A 27,929-nucleotide genomic window follows, 5' to 3' on the forward strand; every position below is an offset into this window, starting at 1 on the left:
ACATGACTGACTGCAGCCCCGAGAAGTTCCGCGACTGCAGATTCCTGGGTGTCCCCTTGACTTCGCAAGTACTTTTTTGAGTGCGCGTATTCGTATTAACCAGTCGTATATAGGAAATGCCCTGATTTCTCAACTTTCTCACACCAACTTTTCTCACATCACCGGGCGAACACACAGAATCCTTTGCACGGAGCGCCAGAAGCGGGGCGGAAACTACATTACCCAGAATGCCTGAAGCCCGTTACTTCCGGGTGTGCTCATATGATCAGCCAGCAGCACTATGGCGGAAGCAGAGAAGGTAAAGCTTATAGCTGTGGAATGAAGCCTTGTAACAAACTGGGTGCTTTTAAGAATAATGTGTAATAGTCGAAAGGATTGCAAAAGGGGGGGCGGGAGGCGGGCTGTATATGTGTGTGAGAAGTGATAGGCAAAATGAATTGGAAAGCTAGAGAAATAAGGACCACTGATATTTGGGGTGGAAGCAAATGGTGAATGGAAAGCGGGGAAGAGCCCTGGGGTGTGTTTCTTTGGGGAACGGGGGGAGTCAAGTGATGAGAAAGAGGATCTGTGGGAGGGAGCAAGCAAGGATTTAGAGAGGAACGAAACGAGGGGGCTGTTCTTTGCTTGACGGCTGTTGCCCGGGTAGGGTTGCTAGCTCTGGCTTCGGAAATACCTGGAGATTTGGGAGCAGAGCCTGTGAGAGTGGGGTTCAGGGAGGGGAGGGATCTCCGCAGGATCTAATGCCGGAGGGCCCAAAGCAGCCTTTTTCTCCAGAAGTGGAACAAATGCTTTAAATGACATAAATAAGTGATTTATGTTGTCTGATCAGTTGTAATTCCTGGAGACCTCCAGCCCCCACCTGGAGGTTGGCAGCCCTGCGGAGGTGTTTGTCGAAGGAAGCTTTAGGGGCCATCCGTTGGAGCTGCATGCTAGCAAGTACTAAGGCATCTCACTTTAAAGGTGCAGATGGAATGAAGCTTGGTCTATACTCAAATCCAGCGTGTGGCCTGTTTTTCTTGTGCAAAGTCACCCCTTCCCCCAAGCCTTTTGTTCCTGCGGATTTCATTGTTGCCAACTGCTAAATACTTGACCAAAACCCATTAGTTCCAATTGAAATCAACATGGTGATTTAAGATTTAAGCCCAGAGACCTTGATCTAGTCAATTTGTTGACTGGGGTGTAAATCTTCAGTGGGCTTCATTTAAGGATTTAGCCCTAAAGCTTCTGTCAGCTGTGGCAGGGCTTAGCCCTGGAGCACAGCAAGTAAAATATTGTTGTTGCTGTTATGGATTGGCAGTGTGGTCCTAAGCATGTAAGTCCTACATAATTCAATGGGACATGCTTGCTAGTAAATGTCGTTTACGATGCTGCTTGAGTGTGCCTTTGAAATACTCAAGAGTCCTTTCCCCTTACTGATGGATATCTACCGTGCACATTTGGAATCAGTGTGAAATCATCAAATCAGCCCTGCCTGCCATCTTATTTTTAAAATTTATGCTCAGATTCAGGAATTTCAGCTGCCCTGGGGAAATGAATGGTTTTAAAATGAAATTATTACTAATCACCAAATACACATTTTTCACCTTTGATAAAGTAGCTCCTTCTCTTCTCCAGACTGTGTTTTTTTTTGGGGGGGGGGAACGAACCTAAATAAGTAAAGGCAGCTTGTCATGATGGCTTTTGGAAGCTTTTGGACGAATGAAAAAGAAATCCCATGTGTATCAGCCTACTGAACCGTGGGCTATCTCTTCACAATCTAATTTCATGCTATGGATATTACTGAAATTAAGAGCCTTTCCTCATTCCAGGAAACCAATAGGAGCAAGGCGTATGATTGATGACAATTTATTTACTTCACTTATAGCCAGCTTTTCTCGCTGAGACTTAAGGCGGGGTACACAGTGTGAGACAATGCAGTCGAACAGCATGACACCACCAACAAACAATGCAATAGGACTAGAACTGCAAAGATTAGGAACAGTGCAAAAAGTGGTATCAGACCTGGTACATCATAAACAGTGCAAAAATGGAATCACAAACCTAGAAAACAGGGCAGTGAGAGCAAGAGAATATGCGATAGACTACAATCCTGTTCCCTTTGTGAAAGTACCCCTCCATTTTTTTGTGTATTGTAAAAATATGCACTGAAATCAGCAAATACTGTGGTTGGGACTGGACTGGTTAAACTGAGAGCTGTACTATAGATGAAGGCAGCTGCATTAAAATTAGTAGGTCCTTTCATAGCAATAATGCAGTCTTGCACACATTCCCAGTGCAGTCCTCTGCAGAGTTGCTCCTGTCAATGAAATGTGCTTAGACTGGAGTAACTCTACATAGAATCACACTGTTATTTCTGTTACCATATTTTTTACCCCAGTAAGAGCATGCAAGGGATGGCGCACAAAATGAAACGGTTATATGAAAATAACTCAACAATATAATATGCATTTTAATTTCATAGGGTTCAAGCCAGAATGAGTTTGAGCTGATATTCTAGATCATCAAAGGACTAAAGTTTTTTAATCCTACTGTTTACATTTCTTCCTTATAGCTCTTAGTGTCTTGTGCAGAGTATTGTTTTCGGATGGGGCCCTCTTTTATGTTTCTTTTTCTTTAAAAGCAAAACAGCTCTCTAAATACTATACTTTCATGGATAATCTCATTGAAAATCTGCAAATCTGCAGTGAAATTTAAACATCGTACAAGCTGTCCTTTAGTGTTTGGACTTTTAAGTGCTTTTACTAGCAGTGTCACACCTTTCTAAGCACATTGACTTTAATGGAATGAAAAGGATGTAATTCTGTTTAGGATGGCACTGCCAGCAGTTGAAATATCAGATGAATCTTAGTAAAGCAGGAGGTCCAGTCTATGAAGACGGCTGTCCCAAAATGGAAATATTCAGAGATGTGTAACTGTCTCACTTTCTCATTGTCATTGCTGATTCTTCTCCCTGTTTGGTTCCTTCCCACTCGTCTTGTTTTGCTCATGTTTATCTTTTGTAATGTTCCACTTATTGGTTTTTGATTCCTTTGTGTTTAAATCGTTTTACTCTTTGTCTCCTGCTTCTCTCTTTTCTCTTGTTCCTCTTTGTTTACCTCATTGTTTTGTCTTTTCTCTTGGCTGTCTTTCCTGTTACTACTTCTGTTTCTTGCCTCTGTCCTTCCCCTCTGGTGGACCTTTTCTCTGAATCTCCTTGCTCTCCCAACCTTGCAAATATGTAAGCAGTATTTGAAAGACTCAAATCTGTGGTCCTGTTTTCTTCCTTTTGATGACTCGCCTCTTAAATTTGTAGTCTGCTTTTATTTCTTTTGATGACTCTTTCCTTGTGGTCTTTTCTTTAAAAAAAAATATTGTAACCCCATGTACAAGGTTCTTTTTTAGAACAGTACCGAGATCTTGAGGTGCTTTATGTTAAAAAAAAAAAGCAGTTGCTTGTCAAAATGTTTTTCTTCATGCTTAATTGACTTATAAGACTTGGCAGAAAACAGTTCAGTTAACAGTTCAAGTCATATATTCTCCCTTCAAAAAAAAAAAAAGCATGGTAAAGTGTAAGTCCAGAAGAACTCTTCTCTAGAGACTTCTTTTTCCTTCTCTTGAGAATTCAGTCCTGTTATAGTTCTTGTTTTGGTAGCTGGGGGGGGGGGATACAAAAATCAGTCATTTTAAAAGCTGTGAAACTGATTATTTTTTTAAAACTGCCCCCAAAGGGACAGGGTTTTATTACATTTTCCACATAACATACACAAACAATGATAACATATACATACATATACATACATACAAACAGTACAAACAGATACATGGAGGTGTTTTTTTTTTTAAGCCAGTTTTTCAATATCCCAACGGGAAAGGTTTAAGGTAGGATTTTTGGAAATGTGGGAACTGGCTGTAAGATTGAGGCAGAGTGACAGGTGTCACAGTTGACTGCTGCTTGCTTTCTGTCATGGTTCACATGAGGATCAAAGGCATAGCCATGGGAGGAAGAGAAGTTTCCCTTTGACTGGGAGAGGAATATTATCCTGGAAGACAGACAAAGCAAACAGCTGGGCCATTTGGAAGAAAAAAAAATCTGAATGTATTTCTTCTGTTTCTTCACAAAAATTCTGTTTCTTCATTTGTTAAAGATACTGGGTGATTTGGCCACCATTTTGTTAGCTATAATCAAGCATCGCAGGGTACTAATGTAGTTGTTCTGGGAGGCAGTTAAAATCATGTTTGGTGGTTGGTGCATCCATAATGCTAGCTCCCTGCAAAATATGGTTGTTACGCAAAACTCGTAAATGCATGCTTTCTTCCCGTGTCCTTTTGTGATTTCACACTGCACATGCACCAAAAGAAAGGATTGTAGTAATTGTGACCGAGGCTTGAGGGAGGATGCCAAGGAGGATGGACCAGTTGTAACTCTCAGCTCTGCAGGGAGCAGAGCTAGGGGAGAAGAGGTGGTATGACAGACCCCTTCCACTTGTCTCCCTCAGAGGCTAGATTTTCCTTCTGTTTCTCTGGCCCTTCACTGACTGAGCAGCCCTAGTAACGTGTTTTCTTCTTCTCTGAAGAAACTTTGGCTGTCCCACCCTGTCAGTAAGATATATTTTGACTATTTGCTCAGCCCAGGACCCCAAGGGAAGAGATAGGATCACTCTTTAACTTTAATAGCACTTGAGATGCTTTTAAAATTCCAAAAATAACAAAAGGTTTTATTTAACATCAAAGGGAAAGGTTATGTGAAATCACGGGTTGAAACTACTGAGGTAAAACTAGTATGAGCACAGACGTTTGATCTTATATAACAGGCTAATGAGATCTTAATTCATTCACAGGGTTTTGTTCCAGTGTTTTCCCAAACACTCTAGTTCACTTTCTTTGAGTAATTGCTGACTCTTTTGGTGCCCAGATGGCTGGTACCCTCTTCCCAGTACCCAAATCCCTTCTCTTGGAACACCAGTACTCTTCTTGTTCTTTTAAGGTCTCTACGAGCAGTTTCTAATCACATCACACTTGGGATATCTGTACTCCTCAGAGAGAACTCTCCCTGTTTAATGGGTAGGGAATCTTCTTCTCACTCTAGAAGATTTATCCCTTTTCCTTTGGCCTGAATGGGAGTCTTCTCTACTACCCAAACCTCTTTGCCAAATGTTTCCCACAGTTCTCTGTCTGTGTTCAAACTGCTTTCAGCTACTGCTGAATTCAGGCTGCATTCAGTCAAGGTTGAAATCTGACTCTGTCAGCAATAAACCCTTTTTCATCAGGACTAGACTCAGACTGTCTCAGTACTCAACTCTTCTCAGTTAAGGCAGGAATCTGACTGACTCTTCTCAGCATACATCTCTTGCAAGATTTTTTCCCCCCTCAACTGATACTGACTGATCAGATTGCCTGGAGCAGCCTGTCACTCATGGTTCTCTGGCTCTGTGAAGAATTAACCCTTCACAGTCCTTTAGTTGTTGGTACAGCACTTCTAAGCCACAGGTGGGTTAGGGTGACACTCAGTCCCTGCCCCTCTCTATCTGAGGCTGAGGGAAGGCAGTTCAGGCAAATTGGCCCTGGTGCGTGACAGCTGGGGCTGGGATTCCCACAGCAGAATTTAGAATTAGTAAAAATAAGGACAGTACTGCCGATTACGTATGACTTTTACTCCTCTCTTCTGTTTGGGAGAGTCTTCCTTACAAGGGATGGGGCTATGGTTTTGTGGTAGGCACACGTTTTTGTACGTGTTTGGTTGAGAAAGAGGGAATATGATAGAAGTTTATAAAACTATACATGAGATACAGAAAGTGGACAGAGAGAACTTTTTCTCCTATAGTATTTATTTAATTAATTCTTGTATACTCCACCTTTCTCCCCAGTGAGGACCCAGCATGGCTTACATCATTCTCCACTCCTCCATTTTAACCTCACAACCCTGTGAGATAGGTTAGACTGAGAGCTTCCGTTACACAAGTAAGGATTTGAACCTGGGTGTGCCAGATACCAGTCCAACACTCTTAACCACTACATGATGCTGGCTCTCAAATACTAGAACCTGGGGGTGCTTAGTGAAGTTGATGGGTGATAGATTCAGTGTGGATCAAAGGAAATATTGCACTTCTTGGGTAATTTGGCTGTGGAATTCACTGCCAGTGGATACAGCGATGGCCGTGAGAGTGGATGACTTTGAAAGGGCATTAGACAGATTCATGAAGCAGAGGTCCATCGACACTTACTAGCCAGGGAGACTGAAGGCAACATACACGTGACGTTCAGAGGCAGTACCACATGGAATGCCAGTAAAAAAGGTAAAGGTTCCCTTGCTCGAAAGCCAGTCAAGTCCGACTCTAGGGTTGCGGTGCTCATCTCCGTTTCAAAGCCGAAGAGCCAGCGCTGTCCGAAGACGTTTCCGTGGTCATGTGGCCGGCATGACTAAACACCAAGGCACACGGAATGCTGTTACCTTCCCACCGAAGTGGTACCTATTTATCTACTTGGAATTTCTTGCTTTCGAACTGCTAGGTTGGCAGAAGCTGGAACTAGAGATGGGAGCTCACTCCATTATGCGGCACCCGGGTTTCGAACTGCTGAACTACTGACCTTCCACAGCCTGCAGTTCAGCGTCTTAACCACTTGAGCCACTGCAGCTCCAGTATCAGAAGACAATGTCATGGAAAGGTCTTGATCTCTGTTTGTTGGCCCTCAAAGGCAACTGTCTGGCCACTGCAGGAATCAGAAGGGTAGACTTAGATGGACGTCCAGCCTGATCCAGCAGTGCTGTTGTTATGTTTTTAGATTATTTTTTGCCTTTCCCACCAAGGAGCTCAGGATGGTATATATAGCTCCCTACCCCCATTTTATCCTCATCAGCCCTGTGGGGTAGATTAGGCTGAAGGAAGTGTGAATAGCCCAAGGTGACCCTGTGAACTTCATGACAGAGTGGGATTTTGGACTTGGGTCTCCCAGATGGTAGACGAGCACACTGATTGCTATCCCACACTTGCTATTGTTTTGTTTGTATAAGGTCAACTTCTGCCCCCTACAATTAAGTTAAAAGAAACTTCAGGAAATATTTTTGGGGAAGACATCTGGTGGAGACCTGGAAAGCCGCTGCTGGGCAGTGTAGATATTACCATATGAGCTAGGCCATTAAGACTTACCCTGTGTCTTTTATTTCTTTGTGTGGGCGTGAGCAGATGGCATGTTCAGTACAATCTACATGTACTCTACTCCCTTGCAGTGCCCTGGGTAAGCCAGGGACAAGTTGCATTCATGGTTTTGCTGGTCTTTAATTGTAATAAATGTCAGTCGATCAATCAAGGTGCATTCTTTCCATGACCCAAAGGGTGGTGTCAGAAAGAAATTCTCTTAGGCCATCTTATATCCACTTGGGTGGAGGTGAGTTTTACTCAGATCCTGGTTTTGCACAAGGACACTGAATCGACGGCAGATGAAAACACCATGTAAACACATCGTTTTATGGACCGCAGTGTGAGGTAACTCACGTCAGCTTTTGAAGTACCAGTTACCACAAGTTTGTCTCTTCAGCTGAATCATCTTGGAAGCTTTAGGATCAGTTTTATCACACTGTTGGAACTGGCTTGTGCAGCCATTGTTCTGCCATGAGTGAGTTTGAAGGGGTTCTCTCACAGGAAAGATGTGTGTGTAACTTCTTCCAGAGAATAGAGCTGGAAGAATTCTAGGCAGCAGAATTGCCTGGGCCTATGATGGTTGTAGTTACCTAGGATTTGGGGAAAAAAATTCAGCAGTATTCTGAGGTGGTTTGTAGAAGTATAGCTGTGTTTCTTAGTGTGTGCCCGGTAGGTCTGAATTTTGGACGTCAGAGGACTTGTTATAGCTAAGCCGGTGTGGAGCCTACCTTCAGAAATAGGTACCACAGGAACCTGTTCCTGCAGGTGCCATCCCAAAACTTGCCCAGTGTGCAGTCATTTGATTCCACCCTAGTGGTGTGTCTCCGTTCCTCTCACACTGCGGCAGTTATTCATCTTAGTGTCAAAATATTACCTCATACGGTTTGAAATGCCTTCTCTTTTCTGCAGGCTTTGTTTCTATCATGCCACTGTTAAAATGCTTACGCTCACTGTCAGCACATTAGTTGTAACCCTTTATTGCTATTGATAACCGTAAATACGTTAAGTAAATCTTCATTTTGCTGACCTCTTGGAGGAGGCATGGCATCAGCAGATTTTTGCCACTGGACAGGTGAGAGATTAGCAAGAGCAGACTCAATTGCTTTTGTGCGTGTACGTGTGTGCGTGCGCGCCGCGCATGCATGTGACAGAAAGATTCATGGCCTTATAAGAAAGATGTTTTACAGTCACACTTTCCTCGATGGCTTGAGAAATGCAGGAGCAAGAATAATGTGTTTTGTTTTTTTTTAAATGTGCATCCTTCCCAGCGTTCCTCTTGAATGGATTTAATTTGGTTAATCCTTTTAAAAGCAAATCCACAATCGAAGTCTTTCATGTAAAATAGCCTAGCCCCCATGGACTGTAATAGCTAAAAGAAGGAAAGTGTCCAAAATAGGAAATTAAATGACAGTATATCAAGCAGCACCTTGACCTGGACGGCAGAGGCTATCCTCATCTCATCAGATCTCAGAAGCTAAAGCGGGGTTGGCCCTAGATAGATTCAGGTGGGTAGCCTTGTTGGTCTGAAGCAACAGAACAAAATTTGAGCCCAATGGCACCTTTAAGACCAAAAAAGTTTAATTCTGGGTATAAGGTTTTGTGTGCCTGTCATTTCCCCTGAAAGCACTTTCCTTCTTTGAGGAGCTGTAACTCAGACCCTGTAAATCCAATCCTCACCAAACTTGGAAGTCAGATAGAGAAGAGTCAGCTGGAGAACCCCTGTGAGTTCTCTATCATGCCGGAGGGGTTTCCTACCACCACAGGAACCAAACCGGTTAGTGAGGCGGCTAAAAGTTCATGACAGTCCATGGTTTGTGAATGGAGCACGTCACAAACTGAACTACATTTTTCCGGTTCATGCCCATCCCTAGTGACTGTTTCTATTGGTGGCAGTTGTCAGCATAGCTCTCCATGTGTGGACAAGTGAGTAACACTGAGGTACAGCCTTTCTCCAGTGCAGGGGTCCTTGCTCCAATGGAAGAGGCATGTCCTAGCAGGAAAAGGTTCCTTGCAGGGGTGGAATGGATCCTTTGGATCCAATGCAACACGATCAAGGAAAGCACAAAATATGCCTTTAATGAACACGAACAAGCTTGAATTAGTTTCTTGCTTGAATATAATTCTGTGATGGAGGATCTGTTTTGGAAGGGCACTTTCTCTGGTTCTGAGACTTTATTGTAACCTGGTGCATTGGTTGAAAGGCCAGAATTAAACAAATTGATATAGTGAATGGCTAAATGAGCCGTTTACTACATATTTCTGCAATGGTTTGTGGGAAACCTTGAGGATTCAAGTGCAAAGAACCAGGCCAGAGGTGGCCAAACTGCGGCTTATACATTTTGTGCGGCTACCAGCAGGGCAGCTGGGGAAGCGAAGGGGAGCCATACTTTCCCTCCCTCCCTCCTATTTGCTTTCTTTGTTTCTCTTTCTTTCCACCTCTTCCCTTCTTTCTTTTCACCTCGCGCTCTCTTTCTGTCTTAGACAAATATCATTAGCAGACAAATATCATTGGACAAATAAATATCATTATCAATATCTGTTTTTTTACCCCTTTTGTTTTTATTTTTGGCAGTCTCATTTAATGTTAATAAAAAGCAAATGTGCACATTTTTAAAATAAAAACGTGTGATATTTGTTTATGTCTTGTGGCTCTCAAACATCTGACATTTATTTTATGTGGCTCTTACGTTGAGCATGTTTGGCCACCCCTGAAAGCAGGCGCTTCCTTCGCAAGACAGACGTCCTTTTTGAATATCTGCCAGGGTTGCCACGTCTCCCTGACCACTGGGACGAGAATGGGGGGAGGGGGGATAGTGTTGCTAGATACAGGTTGGGAAACTCCTGGAGATGTGGGGATGAAGCCTAGAGAGGGCACTGGAACCTTAGTGGGGTGAATACCATACAGTCCACTCTCCAAAGTATCAATTTTCTCTAGATGAATTGATCTCTGTAGTTTAGAAATCAGCTGTATTTCCAGGGGATCCCCAAGTCCCACCTGGAGGCTGCCCTCCCTAATATCTGCCCAGTTCTTACAGCTGCTGCTGGCATCGGTCGGTTGCTTTGAGGCCTCAGACAGCAGTGTGATATTGATCTGGTACTATTTGGGTGCGTTCAGACGCGCCGTTTCAGCTGGCATAAACTGCTCCGGTTGGAGCCATTGCAGTTTATGCCGGCTGAAACGCGATCACACTTACCTCTTGTCTGCGGATCCCATCGCTGTATGCCCGTTCACACACAGCGGGCATCGGTATTTAAAAAAACCAAAACCTCAGTTTGAGCATGCGCATAGGCAGCCATCCACAGAATGGTGATCTTCGCATATGCGCAAAAAACCCCGTCTTACATTTAAACTTTTAAGGTAAGGACTTACCTTTAAAGTTTAAAGAGCAAAGTAGCCTCCCTGAGGTCCCGGATGCCTCCGAAGCATTAAACTAAGGCCCTTTTCTTTTCTTTTTTAAACAAACGCCAGGTGAAGCTTCGCCCAAGCGCATATCGCCGACCTTTAAAAAAAATGGCGGGTGAAAATCGGAAGCCTCAGGCTTCCGAACGGAAGTGGAGAACGATCAAAAAAAAAAGGGGGGGTAAAGCGATTACAACCGTTGCACTCAGGATACCACCATTTGGGGACCTAGTGGCAGAATACAACGGTTTAAAGCTCTTTACAACGGTTAGGGATGGAAGGCAGATGTTCTACGTGTGAACACCGATAAGTACACCAATTCCAACCGGCACCTAAACCGTTGTAAATGACCCGTCTGAACGCACCCTTTGTGTCACAAGCCCCCGTAGGATTTCCAAATTTTAAATTTGTCTTTGGTGATAGTTCACACTCGGAGGAAGTAAGAGTGCCACACTTCCTGTGTCCCCTCTGCAGGTATACGTACTGAGAGGAGGAGGACAGGAAAGTATGTCTGGTCAGCACTGGAGAGAATTGCTTTCGAGCACAGAGATTCTGGCTCCTCCTCCTCACTCTCACATGATTTCTATCTGTTTTTTATCTATTCGTTAAAGCATTTATACCCCGCTTTCCTCGTGGTTCAAGGAGGCTTACAATTGTAGCATCGTGTAACTTCCAGCCATGTGTTTTGCAACTCAGTGGGCTTCCCATGCTGCATCTTGGGAGTTAAAGGTCGGTCTCGGGTCTGTGGAGTTTGAAGATCACCTCTGCAGATCAGAAATGCCAACAGGTGGTGTTTGTCTAGATTGTTATCAGAATCTCCTCTGTTCGGTTTTGTCGTTTAGCTCTAGCAACAAAAATAAGAACAATGGAGATATACGGTTCTTGATGCCAACATTTGTAATGTCTTCCTCTTTTTATGTGGTTTTTTTTCAGGAGCCCAAGAGTAATGAAGAATCTACAGATGAGTCTGAAGTAAGTTGCTTCAAAAAGTCTTAGCCCTTTTCAGAGCTTCCAGGGGGTGTTCTGGTTGTCAGTTCTTTGTCAACAAGCAGGAAAAAAAACCCAGCTCTCCTCTTTCTTCTCCTCTCCTCACCTCTTGTAGCTTTTCTGCTTCATTTCTGATTTGGAAGCTGCTTATTTACGGAGGAGTTATTATTGTTTTATGCCACGTGGTTTTCAAAGCTTTGATTAAAACCAGAGAACTGTGCAGCTACTGAAATCACAAGATGGATGATATTTAAAAAATATGTAAATATGGATGGTCACACAGTTCGGCTCTAATAATGAATCTTGACAGAATGAATCTTGACAGACGCCGGAACCTGGGTGCTGCCATTTTCTGTTTTGAGTAAATGAAAACGAGATTGACACAAACACTGTTTGTATATTACAGATTAAAATGCAATGGGTAGTTAGCGATGCTGTGCCACAGACTTAGATTTGCTTCTGCTGTCACCGCTCTGGGAGAGAACGTTTGCAAAAGAATGATTTCCCATATTATTTACGCCACTTTATTCATTCTAAAACTTTTTGAACACATATACCACTTCTTTATCCCAGGTAGCTGGAAGGCCTTCCAATGGGAGGCAATTACTTTTTTAGCTACCAATAATAAGTTTTTGGATGCATCTTGAGTGGCTCATTGGATCCTAGCCAATAGTTTTTGCAGTTTAGAGTTTAGGTGACGAATGAACCCTTCCCTCTTCCTCCTTCCCTCCCTATATTGTCTTCCTGCTGTTGAAATTTTGCTGTCTATCAAGGAGACTGTAGAAATAAATAATGAAAATTGAGTGGCCTTGTTTAGCCATCACTAATTCCAATGGGGCAAAGCACAGAGGAAGACCCTGGTGTGTTTTGCCCCCTCTCAGAGTGCCACAAAATGTACGTATATTCTACATTTCCTGCAAAATGCCATATAATGTATTCTGTAGCGTTGTATAGTGTTAAGCTGTGAGCTTCATCTCTACCAGTCGGCAGGTTCTAGCGCTACTGATGTGCCTATCAGTTTCCAGGTGATTAAATTAATGTGCATAAAACACTTTGGTGTAAATTAGCAGATTTATCACACAGTTTCCGTGCATGAAGCAAACCTTTCAGTGGAGACGGTGATAGTGATTTCTGTCAACACTTCATGCAATTGTACCAGATCTTTTTTCTGTCTCTGCACTTCAACTGAGTCTCTTTATTTCATATCCTTTACATATGATTTTAGGGCATTATGAGCTTTTTCTTATAACGGAGATAGACTACTATTTATTCTTCCATGATATGATGAGCAAACAATAATCTGAAATGGTATTTTAATTCTCAGGAGGAAAAACTACTTTCACTTGCAAAGTATATTCCCTGCAATCTCCAAGCACTAACCTCATTTCGTTAACTTTACCGTGTATCATTTTTTTGAAATTGCGTGTACGATGTACATTTATTTTCTTCCTTTCAATTTCTCTCTCCCTCCACCAAAAATAAAGAAGAAAATGATCTCACACCAGTTTGGTGTAGTGGTTAAGTGCGCGGACTCTAATCTGGGAGAACCGGGTTTGATTCCCCACTCCTCCACTTGCACCTGCTGTTGTGACCTTGGGTCTGTCACAAGCTCTGGCACAGCTGTCCTTGAAAAAGAACAGTTTTTGTCAGAGTTCTCTCAGCCCCACCCACCTCATAGGGTGTCTGTTGTGGGGAGGGGAAGGGAAAGGAGTTTGTAAGCCGCTCTGAGACTCCAAGTGAAGTGCGGGGTATAAATCCAATCTCTACTCTACTCTCTACTCTTACATCTGGGCAGATTTTTGTTTCATGGAATAATCCTCGTTGCAATACACTTTGGTTGGTGTGTGGCCCTAGAGAGCCCGCCTCCTGCCCCCAGGCGCTGACACCAGGAGCTTCCAGGGTTCTAGGCCTTTTACCAGAGGCTTTCAGCTTCCCAGGTTCTCCTCTGAGGTTATCTGCATGCATTCAGTAAGTACCTCCAGACACTAGAAGGCAGAAAAATATTCCATCTTTAGTAAACTGCTCAAGTTACAAAGAGAGTATAAGACACAAGCAGTGACAAATAAAAGAAAGAATAATACTGAACTACATCTGGCTAAAAGCTATCTTTGTTGTTGTTGTTCAGTCGCACAGTCGAGTCCAAGTCTTCGTGACCCCATGGACCACATCACGCCAGGCCCTCCTGTCTTCCGTCGTCCTCCAGAGTTTTCTCAGTTTCATGTTCATTGCATCGATAACACTGTTTAACCATCTCATCCTTTGCCATCCCCTTCTTTGACCTTCAGTCTTTCCCAGCAGCAGGGTCTTCTCCAGTGAGTGCCCCCTTCTCATTTGGTGGCCAAAGTATTTGAGCTTCAGCTTCAGTATCTGGCCTTCCAGGGAACAGTCAGGGTCGATTTCCTTTAGGATTGACTGATCTGATCTCCTTGCAGTCCAGGGGACTCTCCAGAGTTTTCTCCAGCACTATAATTTGAAAGCATCTATTCTTTAGCACTTGGCCTTCCTTACTGTCCAACTCTTGCAGCCGTACATTACTACTGGGAATACCATCGCTTTGACCATATGGACTTTTGTTGGCAGGGTGATGTCTCTGCTTTTTATTATGGTGCCTAGTTTTGCCATCACTTTCCTCCCAAGGAGCAGGCGTCTTTCGATTTCATGGCTGTAGTCACCATCTGCAGTGATCTTGGATCCCAGGAACATGAATTCTGTCACTGCTTCCATGACTTCCCCTTTTATTTTAACAAAAGGCTAAAAAAAGCTATCTTATTATACATAAAAAGCTTGCTGGCTAGCTCATCAGATGCAGGTCTGTCGCATGGTTCTTGTTCTCAGGCTTAAGAGAGAAAGTCTGTTCTGTGCCACACAGTCCATGTCGTGGGGGGATAGAAGACAGCCTCTTCAAACCTCTTGATAGAATAGGCGGCTTTCCACTCTTCTAGCGAGGCATGTTTTCATACATCCTTGTCTCAGCTCATGAGCCCATTAGCCAATCAGGACACGCTTAGCTAATTGGCACTGGTAGGTTGAAACAACTTAGGGAGACTTGCAAGGAGGATGGTTCTGTTACCAGCCAAGAGCCACAGGTGAATGTAGTTAAAACAAGCACATTGCTTTTAGCATAAAAGCTTAGTGGCGGCTGTTCCTTACAGTCTGCTTTTGGGACATTATTGCTGGACATGATGGCTGATTAGGTCATTTGGAGAGGAAAAGATAGCAATAGAAACTACTCATAAAGGGAACAGAGTAAAAAAAATTATATATTTTTATACTGATACTATATTTACCGAATCTGGTCTCGTGTTATAGGTAGATCACAAAGGTGAGGATTCAGTGGTATTTTAATTTGGACTTTAAGTATGTTGCCTGTTTCACACTACAAACTGCTTTTGAAAGGTTCTTGGTTTTCAAAATGACTTGCCACATGGTATGACAAGCAGATGTTTAAGAGCCAGCCCCAGAGCCCACTTGGGCATATGTAGCTCCAGTTGTGCTGTTCTTAGGATCTGGTGCAAGATCTGTAAATACCAGGTGGGATCCAGCCAGCATGGGTGAAAACAGGGAGGAGTAGGCTTGCCAAGTCCCCCCGGGGGGTTGGGAAACCCCCGCCCCAGAGGCCCATTCCCCGCCGCCGGCGGATCGGGCCCCGGGGGGAACCCCACCCCGATGTGCACGTCACTTGGAAGTGACGTGACGACGCCGGGCACGCTGGGGGCGGGGCCACGGTCATCCGAGGGGAAACTCTATGGTTTTCCCTCAGATGGTCGTGGCTCTGCCCCCAACGTGCCTGTCGTCACGTCACTTCCGGGTGACATGTGCGCGCACTCCAGACGCCAGGCAGGAGTCCCCTGCTGCGGATCAAAAACAACTTGACAACCCAGGGGAGGAGGGGGTCTACTTTGATCACCAAAAAGGCTATGCTGGTAATCATGGGACTTGCCTGGACAAAAGCCATGTGGGATGGGAACAGTAAAGAGGAGAATAAGAACATAAGAACATAAGAGACGCCAATGTTGGATCAGGCCAAAGGCCCATCCAGTCCAACACTCTGTGTCACACAGTGGCCAGAAATACCAGTGCCATCAGGAGGTCCAGCAGTGGGGCCAGGACATTAGAAGCCCTCCCACTGTTGACCCCCCCCAAGCACCAAGAAGACAGAGCATCACTTGCCCCAGAGCCCCTAGCTATACCTTGTGGCTAATAGCCACTGATGGACCTCTGCTCCATATGCTTATCTAATTCCCTTTTGAAGCCATCCATGCTTGTAGCACCCACCACTTCCTGTGGCAGTGAATTCCATGTGTTAATCACTCTTTGGGTGAAGAAGGACGTCCTATGCATAATCTTATAAACCTCGATCATGTCACCCCTCAGTCGTCTTTTCTCCAAGCTAAAGAGCCCTAAGCGCTTTAACCTTTCCTCATAGGGAAAGTGTTCCAACCCTTTTATCATTCGAGTTGCCCTTTTCTGCACTTTTTCCAAAGCTATAATATCCTTTTTAAGGTGTGGTGCCCAGAACTGCACACAGTATTCCAAATGAGGTCTCACCATTGATTTATATAGGGGCATTATTATATTGGCTGATCTGTTTTCAATACCCTTCCTAATAATCCCCAGCATAGCATTGGCCTTCTTTATTGCAGTCACACACTGTCTCGACATTTTCAGTGAGTTATCCACTACAACTCCAAGATCTCTCTCTTGCTCAGTCTCTGCCAGTTCAGACCCCATCAATGTGTATTTATATTTAGGATTTTTGGCTCCAATGTGCATCACCTTGCACTTGGTCACATTGAACCCCATTTGCCATGTTGACGCCCACTCGCCCATCCTTGACAGATCCCCTTGGAGTGCCTCACAATCCTCACTGGTTTTCACCACCCTGAACAACTTTGTATCATCCACAAATTTAGCCACTTCACTGCTTACTCCCATCTCCAAATCATTAATGAAATGATTGAGCAAAACAGCTGGTTGGATCCAGCCTCAAAGCTCTCCTTATGACCATTTTATGTCCATGGAATGAGGAGTAAAAGAATACTCACTGGAGATCATCAGCATAGCTAATTTCTCCTCAGCCTTGGGCATGGCTTAAATGTAGAGAGGCTGCGGTCACACGGAACAGAAGCCACACAAGTGAGACGGAAAACAGGCGGAGTTTCCAGGCGCAATCTCACCAGAACATCTGGGAAGCGTAGCACTCCTGTGGCTCAACCGAGGCTTCCAGCCGAAAGTGCGTGGCAAAAAACTAGTACCTCGGAGGTACTAGTTTCCGGAAACTGCGGGGCAAGGGCGGGCGTCTGATCGCGTTTCCGGTGGCATCCGGCGCCCGCCCATGTCCCCTTGCAAATAAGGTGGTTTTTTTTGTCCAAGTCTTTGTGGATGTGCACGCGCATCCAACGGAGCATGCACATTTGTCATGTACACACAAAAAGAAAACAGTTTGCCGCGGCGCGCGCTTCTTCGTTGCGCGCCGGCTTGTCCTGTGATCGGCACCTCTCCCTTGCCATGGAACCTTCACGGTACCTCCACAGGACCTCCACAGGAGGTCTGATCGCGTAACTGCGCAGTAGTTTGCCCCAGGGCAAACAGCCACACTTCTCCCCCGCAGTTTCCTGCCCGTGTGACCGGGGCCAGAGAGATGTTTCTGGTCTTCCCACATGCCAAAGATTTCATCTCTGGACTGTGGTCATTATGCAGATGGTGTACCATCCTAAGTCTGTCGCTTCAGTGGAGATTATAAAAGGCCTACATCTTCCGATACCCCAATAATTTCTTTAACTTGGTTTAACATGGCATCAGAATTTAAAATTGGCAGAAAAGTAGCAAAGAGGAGGTCTGCTGTAGGAAAACGAAAGGATAATTTAAGGAAAACGTAGTAATAATTCATCGTTTTGAACCAGTGGGATGTAAATAATATATTGGAGGTTAAATGGAATCTTTTAATACATTAATTTTAAAAAACAAATTTGTGGTGATGTGTAACACAGATTATAATATACAATATGTTAGGATTGACTTCTAAACGAAGTGGGTTACTCTTTGGGTTTTTCTAGAATCCGCTGTTCTTGGGTGAAAATTAGATACTTAATTTAATGAGCTATTAATATTAACTAGAAGTGCCAATTCTCCTGTTTGGGGTGTTATGGAATATATAAAGTGTGAAAATGCTGCAGAGCATTCCATGTAAATGAAATGCAATTTGAAATACTGATGTATCAACAGAGTGTGTAATTGTAACAGCCTCAAAATATTAATTCGTCGATGTGCTTGGACCACCACTGAAGGTTTTTCTTTCCCGTTCCTGTCGCTTCAATCTCCCTTTCCACTATGTGGATGAATATAATGCTGCTTTCAGATTATGGAGGCAGGGAGAATCCTAAACACTGGTTAAATGGTTATGACTATATACCTATTACACCTGCATATCAAATGGGGAATCAGAAGTCCTCCAGACGAGGAACAGTCAGACATATCCCTTTGAAAAGGAAGAAACCACGAGGGAGATCAGGCTAGGAAAACTTTGTTCTGTAACAGAAAGGAATGGGATTTCCCACAAAATAAAGGCTTTTTGAGAGGTAAAAGCAGGGCTATTTTTGGGCAGGAACGCACAGGAACGGAGTTCTGGCTGGCTCCCGAGTTGGCCACGCCCAGCAGGAACTCATTAGCATAATAGGCCACACCCAACAGCAGAAACTCACTAGAATTGGCTACATTAGGGGTGTGTGGCCTAACATGCAAAGAAGTTCCTGCTACAAAAAAAGCTCTTGGTTTTGACAACAAACAAGGTAAACAGAATAAGAAGCAAAAGGTTGGTGTGGCTGGATGAGCGCACTTCTGGTAACATGTGGGTGCGGCCTAATATGCTAATGAGTGGTGCTGTCGGGGTGTGGCCTAATATGTTAATGAGTTTCTGCTATTGGGTGTGACCTATTATGCTAATGGATTCCCGCTGGGCTTTTTCTACAAAAAAAGCCCTGGGTAAAAGGTTTGGCTTAGTTATAACACCACCAAGCATGGTTATACTATGAATTGGCCTTTTGCTCACGTTTCCTCCACTTGTCATATTCTTAGAGTCAGTTCCCAGTTTATTGCAATTACATCTGAATTAGCAAATGATGGTTTATACTTTCTATTCAAGCAAGATTTGCAAACCAGCTTATTTTTATTTTATATAAAACATTCATTAGCCGCCTTTCTACCTTACAGAATGCGAGTTGGCTTACAGTATAGACAGAACAAAAACATAAAAATGTATAAACTAAATTAAAAGCCCCGAATTAAAATCACAATTTACGACTGCCAATAGGTAGAAAAAATACTAATCAAATGTCATCCTGAATAAAACTGTCTCTATAGGTTTCCTTTGCTCGAAAGCTAGTCGAATTTGACTCTAGGGGCCGGTGCTCATCTCTGTTTCTAAGCTAAAGAGCCAGTGCTGTCCAATGATGTTTCCATGGTCATGTCATCTGCATGACTAAATGTGAGGTGTATGGAATGCTGCTAGCTTCCCACCGAAGTGGTACCTAGAAGAAGAAGAGGAGGAGATTGGATTTATACCCCGTCCTTCACTCGGAGTCTCAGAGCGGCTTACAAACTCCTTTCCCTTCCCCTCCCCACAACATACACCCTGTGAGGTAGGTGGGGCTGCGAGAGCTCTGAGAGAACGGCTCTTTCAAGAACAGCTCTGACAGAACTGTGGCTTGCCCAAGGTCATCCAGCAGGTGCAAGTGGAGGAGTGGGGAATCAAATCTGGTTCTCCCAGATTAGAGTCTGCACACTTTACCACTACACCAAACTGGCTCTGCTTGCAATTATCTACTTGCAATTTCTTGCTTTTGACCTGCTAGGTTGGCAGGAGCTGGGGCCAGAGATGGGAGCTCACTCTGTCACACGGCACTAGGGTCTCGAACTGCTGAACTACGGACCTTACATTCTGCAGCTCAGCGTCTTAACCTCTGAGCCACCGCAGCCCCTAAAATGTCTCTAGCTCCCTCCTAAAGATCAAAACCTCCCCCGGGGAGGTTATTCCATAATCATGGGGCACCGCTGAAAAGGCCCTCTCTTGTGTACCCAACGGAGGAGCTTCTTTGGTCGAGCAGATAGTCAGAAGGGCCTCTCCCTGTGGCCTTAATTCCTGGGCAGGAACATATGGGAGAAGACAGTGCTTCAGATACTTTGGTCCCAAGCCATGAAAGTTTCTAACCATCTTGGCCTCTAAATTGAGCTGTGGTGCCAGACGGAGTTTGTGAACCCGGGGCTTACTCACATAGTGCCAAACCGTGGTTTACTGTGTTATCTGGAACAGGGTTTTTGGCTTTCCAGGGTTTCTAGTACAGAAGGTCTTTTCCAACGTGTGCTACCATGAGCAAGCACCGATGGGTGACGTCAGATAACCACATGAGGAAATCACAGTACAATGAGTATAAATATCTCTATGTAGTAAAAGTAGCTTATGTCTCCAAAATGCAGAGGATGCCACAAATCCAAACCACCCTGCCAAAATATTCCTGCCTCAGCTCTGTGCACACAAACTGTTGTAAGCCTTCCCTGTCAGCCATGATACCTTAATGGTACTTTCATGTTCTCAATGGTGCTTCTCTGTGCAGTAGGTACTTTCACTGGTGGTGCAGGAGGTGGCGATTTTCACCTATTTTCACTGATTCTTCCCTCTCACTACAGCCCCCCCCCCGCCTTTGAACTTCATGACATATCTTGGGATCCAGTGACTCAAGGGGGACAGATTTCAGGGTGAAGGGAATGTGGTAGGGTGGGGGGAGGACAGGAGAGTCACAGTTTACGCAACACGGCTCTGCTCTTGCAATGTAGGATCAAAGCCTTTATTAGTTATGGTTTTCTCTACAGGAAATAATCTCTTGAAGGAACTATTGTATAACTGGAGCACCTGAACGTTTTGAAAGTGGTGAAATGTATATTTTTTTGGAGGAAGAAGAAGAAGAGATTGGCTTTATACCCCGCCCTTCACTACCCAAAGGAGTCTCAGAGCGGCTTACAAACTCCTTTCCTTTCCCCTCCCCACAACAGACACCCTGTGAGGTGGGTGGGGCTGAGAGAACCCTGACACAGACTGCTCTTTTTCAAGGACAGCTGTGCCAGAGCTTGTGACTGACCCAAGGTCACATCAGCAGGTGCAAGTGGAGGAGTGGGGAATCAAACCCGGTTCTCCCAGATTAGAGTCCACACACTTAACCACTACACCAAACATGCCAAGTGTGATAAATAGGGTTGCCAAGTTGAAAATCGTCAGGAGCGGTGGACTCCCGTCCGGCGTCCTATGCGCGTGCGCTGCACGCACGTCACCAGGAAGTGACGTTATGACGCCGGGCACGCTGGGGGCGGGGCCACGACCATCCAAGGGGGAAACATAGAGTTTCCCCCTCGGATGGTTGTGGCCCCACCCCCAGCGTGCCCGGCGTCATAATGTCACTTCCTGGTGACGTGCACGCTGGGGCCCGATCCGCCACCGGTGAGGAACGGGCCTCTGGGGCGGGGGTTTCCCCACCCCCTAGGGGGACTTGGCAGCCCTAGTGATAAAAGGGAATAGATGTAGAAATGGAATTGGGTAGTACTGCCTGAGGATCGTGGGTCAGTCCACAAACCATGTTGTGCTAACGTGAGCTTCCACAATGCTAGCATAAGCAATCAACCTTGGCAGATTACCAGGATACCACATGGCCTTGCTTTCGTGCTCCCTGGATTTCCTGGGGTACAGAAGGGGACGCTGAAAAAGCTCATCTCGGCACACCTGGGACTGTGGATTGTAGGCCATGAAATTTTATAATGCCATGCAGTATTCTGTTAAATTTTGCTTCTCACAGTCTAACTAGTATTCTGAAGAGCGAAAAAGAAGTTGGTATTTCATGCTGATAGTATGACTTCAATTTAGTGGCAACCCACAGCAGCAGAAAATGTTGTTTGCTTTCTTTTCTCCTGTATATTGTATTCTGGACTCTCAATACAAGTATTTTAATATATATTCAGAGGTAGCACCCGTATCATCATAATTCTTTGCCTTAGTGTATGCTACATTTTCCCAAGAAGGTGAAAAGCTTAAATAAATCCTCTGTAGAAAATGAATGGAAAGGAAATAAAAAAGAGAGACAGAGATTGCTGGGAGAGAACCTAATGTCCTAATCCATCTTGACTGATTCAACAGTTATGGGTTTTGGTGATTAGGCTTATAAGGAATCATGCTTTGGTAATGAAATGAAGTGTGTAATTCCCCCCCCCCCCATGTGGATGGGGAGAAGGAGGGCGAATGCTGCTATTGGACCTTAAAAATAGAATCAATTGACAACCTCACTGACAGAAAATGAACTAATTCTTCCTTTGGTTTGTGTTGTCTTAGAGATACGGGCTATCCAACTGTCTCTATTTATTGGGGAATGTCCCTATTTGCTGCAAGTAATCTTTGGTAAATTACTGTTCCTATTTTGGTCATATTTTTGTCATTTCAGGATACTGAGTTAGTATTTTGTTAGTGTAGTCTCTACCCTTGTTATTCTTCAAGGTTCAGCCATCCCCAGACCATATCTAGAAGTTAAATATCAGTAGTGGCTGGACTCATCTTGAGCGCATATCCATGTAAATACAAACTCATGAACACTAAGGCACGGGCTGCCATTTTACTCTCTGCACCGGCAGAGTTATATTTTGTATTTTGGATAATGTTGTTTTGGGCAATTGGGTTTTTTTAACCTAAGGAATCTTTTGATAGAGGACCATGGGTACATAGAATGGATAGCATGGAACCTTCAGCAACATGTAATGGTGGTGAAGAAGGCCGTAGGCAAGGACTCCTTGGATTGTGAAAATAGGGCTATTACTAGTGTGCCCCTGTTTTTGTTTGTGAAACTTGGGAGGATACAGAGTGGCTGCTAGTTGTAATTGGTTTAATAGGTAAATTGATGAAAGGCTTTATCACAACTGTAGATTTTGTCTTGATTGATTGATTGGGGCTGAGAATGAAGGCCGTACCTCCATGTAGACCTCACAGGTTCTAGCGTCTTTCTCAGTCTTCCAAATTGATTGAAAAATAAACATTTAAGAATCTGATTTTTGCCCTGTTTTACTGAAAACCACTCTGGCACCTATAACTGCCTGTGTCGAAACTGACAGTGATAATTCTAAATCATTGTCAATATACTTTTAAACCTAAATCTTACCACATATTCATGAAGTTTGAACTCTGAAGTCATGTTATAATGGGAAATTGTCAATATTCTAAGTCCCCAAATTTATGAAAGAAAATATTTGGTCTTTTCTTCAAACAAATGAGTATGTAGCCTCTGTTTATTCAAATCATAAGTTCTTATTTAAGAGAAACGATCCCTTCCTTCAAATATCTTCAAACTAATTGTGTCTGTTTTGCTAATACGTCTTATTGAAATATTTGTTTAAACATAATCACTTAAGCGATTAAAAGCCAAAAAATGTAGAAGTGAGAATGATGTTGGTTTTGACACTGCACACATTTTCTTCTCGAGTGGCTTTAACTTGGTTAATCCTCTGAAAGAAATTCCACAGTCTCCTCATCCTTTCCTAATGACAAGACAGTTCAAATATTGAGGTGCGGTATCACAAAATATTGTGGGAAAATGCACTGTGGAGAAATGAGAGAAGCAAAAATTTATATCGATAAGGCTTTCAGCTCTAGATTGGGAAATACCTGGAGATCTGGGGGGGTGGAGGGGGGCGGGACTTCAGCAGGGTATAATGACATATGGTCCACCTTTCAAAGCTGCCATTTTCTTCAGGGGAACTGATCTCTGTTGTCTGGAGACCAGTTGTAATTCCAGGAGATCTCCAACCACCACCTGGGGGTTGGCAACCTCATCTATTAAGCCTTTCACTTCCTTGAATCAGTCACATCTTTTGGGTGGCAAGACACAAGGGAATGTGTTTGGACTGCAGAATGGTGGTGGAGGAAAGTGCCATCCAATGCTCCCTCTAAGCTGTGGATGCAAAAATTGTACTTTGTGAGCTACTGGCATTAAAGTTGTGAGCGAGCGATTGGGCTACTGCATACATTAATTTGCTTTGAGGCCATCCTGCCTGAGCTGAGACAAAAAATGTGTGAGCTGGAGGCTAAAAAACTGTCGGCTAGCTCACACTAACTCAGCTTAGAGGGAACACTGGTGCCATCGTGTCACAGCTGATTTATGGCAACCCCGTAGGATTCTCAAGGCACGAGACGTTGAGAGGTGGTTCGCCATTGCCTGCCTCCATGTCAGGCCCCTGGTATTTCCTTGAAGATCTCCCATCCAAATACTAGCCAGGGCCAACCCCGCTTAGCTTCTGAGATCTGATGAGATCAGGCTAGTTTGGGCCATGCAGGTCAGGATAATGACAGAATATGCCCCCCCCCCCCTTTATAAGTTGTATCGTTGAGATTTGTGCCCAGTTTCCTGCAGACCACTAACTGTGACCTCATGTTCTTGGCGGTCCCCTGTCCCCCATTTTGGAGGGCATCATGGGCTGCAGTGGGAGTGCAGAGGCAGGGAAATTGCACTCCACAGATGAAACCCTCAGTGGGTCCACACACACAGAGCAGATTTCCAGTGCAATCCTATTCAGAGTTAAAGGTAAAGGTTTCCCTTGCTCGAAAGCCAGTCAAATCCGACTCTAGGGTTGCGGTGCTCATCTCCGTTTCAAAGCCGAAGAGCCAGCGCTGTCCGAAGACGTTTCCGTGGTCATGTGGCCGGCATGACTAAACACCAAGGCGCATGGAACGCTGTTACCTTCCCACTGAAGTGGTACCTATTTATCTAGTTGCAATTTCTTGCTTTCAAACTGCTAGGTTGGCAGGAGCTGGAACTAGAGACGGGAGCTCACTCCGTCATGCGGCACACACGGGTCTCGAACTGCTGAACTACCGACCTTCCACAGCCTGCAGTTCAGCGTCTTAACCACTTGAGCCACCGTAGCTCCTATTCAGAGTTACTCCTATTCAGAGTTACTCCAGTAGAAATCCCATAGACATCAATGAGTTTAGATTGGAGTAACTCTGCATAGGATTGCATTATAAGCTTGTGTACCTCGAGGCAGCTTGTTCCCAGGACTAGAAAGTGAAGCATTCCATTGATTTGCTCTTAAGGAGTTTGGACTTAATGAATGATCCCGTCCTAAGCAGTTTTCTGATCTCATTACTTAATTGCATTAGTTCTCTGCATAGAGCTTTTAGTAGAAAATACTCTCAGAAACCTGAGAGGTGTGAGGTTCTTCTCATGTAACTTGCTTCTTTTTCGTACTTGTAAATGCAAGCTATTAGGCAAATAGCTAACCTGATGAACAAATGGGGATATGTTATAAATTGAATACAATGACAAATTGACAATTAGTTATGCAATGGCATAGTTCTGTGGTGCTTGTTTTTAAAATCCTAGCTACAAATTGAACCTCACATTTTCTGTTAGCTTTATTCAAAAATTGTCCTTGATGTTGTTGTTTTTTAGCTAGGGTGCAAGCACACCCGTGCATCTGAATATATATTAGCATGTATATATAGGTTCTGGAGCTGCGGTGGCTCAAGTGGTTAAGACGCTGAACTGCAGGCTGTGGAAGGTCAGTAGTTCAGCAGTTCGAGACCCGGGTGTCGCAAGACGGAGTGAGCCCCCGTCTCTAGTTCCAGCTCCTGCCAACCTAGCAGTTCGAAAGCAAGAAATTGCAAGTAGATAAATAGGTACCACTTCGGTGGGAAGGTAACAGCGTTCCGTGCGCCTTGGTGTTTAGTCATGCCGGCCACATGACCACGGAAACGTCTTTGGACAGCGCTGGCTCTTTGGCTTTGAAACGGAGATGAGCACCGCAACCCTAGAGTCGGATTCGACTGGCTTTCGAGCAAGGGAACCTTTACCTTTACCTTTATATATAGGTTATGATCCAATGTAGTCCTAAGTGGGCTTAACTTTCATTTATTGTTCATATTTCTAGGGTCTTCCCAGCTGGTCTGTCTGCACTTTTTTTGTAGAGGGGGTCCTAGCCACCCTTCTACCCACTACCAGGCCCCCCCCCGACCTCCTTTCAACCCCCATACCTGCATGCCCCCCACCAGCTCGTGTGTCCCTCTTCTGTTTGCAAGCCCTCCCACCATCCATGCTCAGTTGCCTGCACCATCTGCCATTGCCACCAGGCGTGCCTCCACTGTGCGCCACCAACATGCCCCTCCCTCAGTGACTCTGAGTAGTTGGGAGTACAAGTACAAACCGGTGGCCGGGGAAGTGTGTGAGGGGGGGTCAGTGGCAGTGAGCCCCACCAGGATTCCTGGGCCTTGACGGGTGCACCACCTTAGGATATGCTGATGTCAGCCCTGCTTCCCAGCAGCGCAATCATACTTGACTCTACGGGCGTTAGGGTGATTGCATAAGTTGGCATTGTACCATAAAACATGTTACTGTACGGTGGCTCAAAAGCGAACAAACAAAATATAAGATATGTGCTTCCTTTGGAGGAGCTGTCAGTGTTCACAGCTGCCTCATTTGGCAACCACCAATGAGAGATGACGTTAGCCCTGTTCATAACTTATAGTGCACACATTTACAATCTGTGAACAACAGGGTTTTTTTGTAGAAAAAGCCTAGCAGGACCTCACTAGCATAATAGGCCACACCCAACAACAGAAACTCATTAGCATATCCAGCCACACCCATGAGAGCATAGCTCATTAGCATATCAGGCCACACCCCATGTTACCAGAAGTATAGTCATCCAGCCACACCCACCTTTTGCTTCTTATTCTGTTTACCTTGTTTGTTGTCAAAACCTAGGGCTTTTTTGTAGCAGGAACTCCTTTGCGAGTTAGGCCACACACCCCTAATGTAGCCAATCCTAATGAGTTTCTGCTATTGGGTGTGGCCTATTATGCTAATGAGTTCCTGCTGGGCGTGGTCAACTTGGGAGCCAGCCGGAACTCCGTTCCTGTGAGTTCCTGCCCAAAAATAGCCCTGGTGAACAGTGTACACTTGATTTTCCTTTATATATGCATTGGGTAATTCTTATGTAACATTCGATGAATGTACACCTGAGCATGCAATTTATCCAGGTCCTGATCCCCAGTTTATTTATTTATTTATTGGATTTCTACCCCGCCCTCCCAGCCAAAGCTGGCTCAGGGGGGCTTACATAAAAACCTGAAATTACATAGAATAAATAAATTACATTAAAAACATGAATTACCAATTAGAACAGTTCAACCACAAAGTGCTAGTAGTAGTTGGCAACAGTTTGGTGATGGCAGTCATTATTCAGTGTTCCTAGCTCACAGTCAGCTCGCCGACCTCATTTTAATTGTTCTTGCAGGAGTTGATGTCCTTTGGGCTGTTGGTGGAGGTTCCAGGAATCCGGGCCCTCTCACATTCCGTTGTTGGTTGTTAGCTATTGATGATGGTGGTGGCCCCCAAAAGCCTGGTGGAAGAGCTCTGTTATACAGGCCCCGCGAAACTGTAAACTGTAATACAGAGTGTTGGACTGGATGGGCCTTGGCCTGATCCAACATTGGCATCTCTTATGTTCTTATGTTCTTTAAACGGTCCCGTGGCTCATTCGACCAGAATGGGGCTGCCACCAAGAAAGTCCTGGTCCTGGTTGTCAACAGCCTAGCCTCCGTAAGACCTGGGAGAGCCAGTCGGTTCTCGGCCCCTGATCGCAGTGCTCTCTGGGGAACATGTGGGGAAAGGCGGTCCCTCAGGTATGTAGGTCCATTACCATATAGGGCTTTAAAGGTAAGAACCAGCACCTTGAAACGAATACAGTATGCTATCGGTAGGCAGTGCAATGCCTTTAGCACAGGTTGTATGTGCTCTCGAATAGAGAACCCCATCAGAAGCCTGGCCACAGCATTTTGCACCAGCTGCAGCTTCCGGATTTGAGACAAGGGCCCCATGTAGAGAGTATTACAGTAGTCCAATCTCAAGGTGACCATCACATGGATCACTGTTGCCAAGTTGTTGTGTTTGAGGAAGGGAACCAACTGCCTGATCAACTGAAGATGGTTAAAGACCGATTTGGCAGTGGCTACTACCTGTACCTCCATAGTTAAGGAGGCATCCAGGAGCACTCCCAAACCCCTAACCTCCAGCACTGGCATGAGCGGTGCCCCATCGAAGGTCGGGAGCAGGATCCCTACCCTCAGATCGCCCCGACTTAGGCACAGGACCTCTGTCTTCATCAGACTCTGTTTCAGTTGGCTCAGCCTAAGCCAACCAGCCGCGGCTTGTAATGCCCAGTCCAGATCTTCCGGTTGGGAGTCAGACTGGCCACCCAACATCAGATAGAGCTGAGTGTCATCTGCATACCAGTGACATCCCAGCCCATGCCTCCAGGCAATCTGGGCAAGGGGGCGCTTATAGATGTTTAAAAGCATTGGGGACAGCACTGCCCCTTGGGGCACACCACAATCCAGTGGGTGC

General features: G+C 44.8%; 1 protein-coding gene across 1 annotated transcript in view; it reads left to right on the forward strand.

Annotated features, from left to right (window-relative positions):
• Window positions 1-256: 256 nt before the first annotated feature.
• VPS41 (VPS41 HOPS complex subunit) overlaps window positions 257-27,929 on the forward strand; it is a 181,230-nt gene continuing 153,557 nt past the window's right edge. Inside the window, exons 1-2 of the mRNA XM_015417909.1 lie at window positions 257-298; window positions 11,449-11,487. Coding sequence (XP_015273395.1) covers window positions 281-298; window positions 11,449-11,487 — 57 coding nt within the window. The 5' untranslated portion in view covers window positions 257-280. The remainder of the gene's footprint in view (window positions 299-11,448; window positions 11,488-27,929) is intronic.

The sequence above is a fragment of the Gekko japonicus genome, unplaced genomic scaffold, assembly GCF_001447785.1.
Source record: "Gekko japonicus isolate JY-2015 unplaced genomic scaffold, Gekko_japonicus_V1.1 scaffold708, whole genome shotgun sequence".
NCBI lineage: Eukaryota > Metazoa > Chordata > Lepidosauria > Squamata > Gekkonidae > Gekko > Gekko japonicus.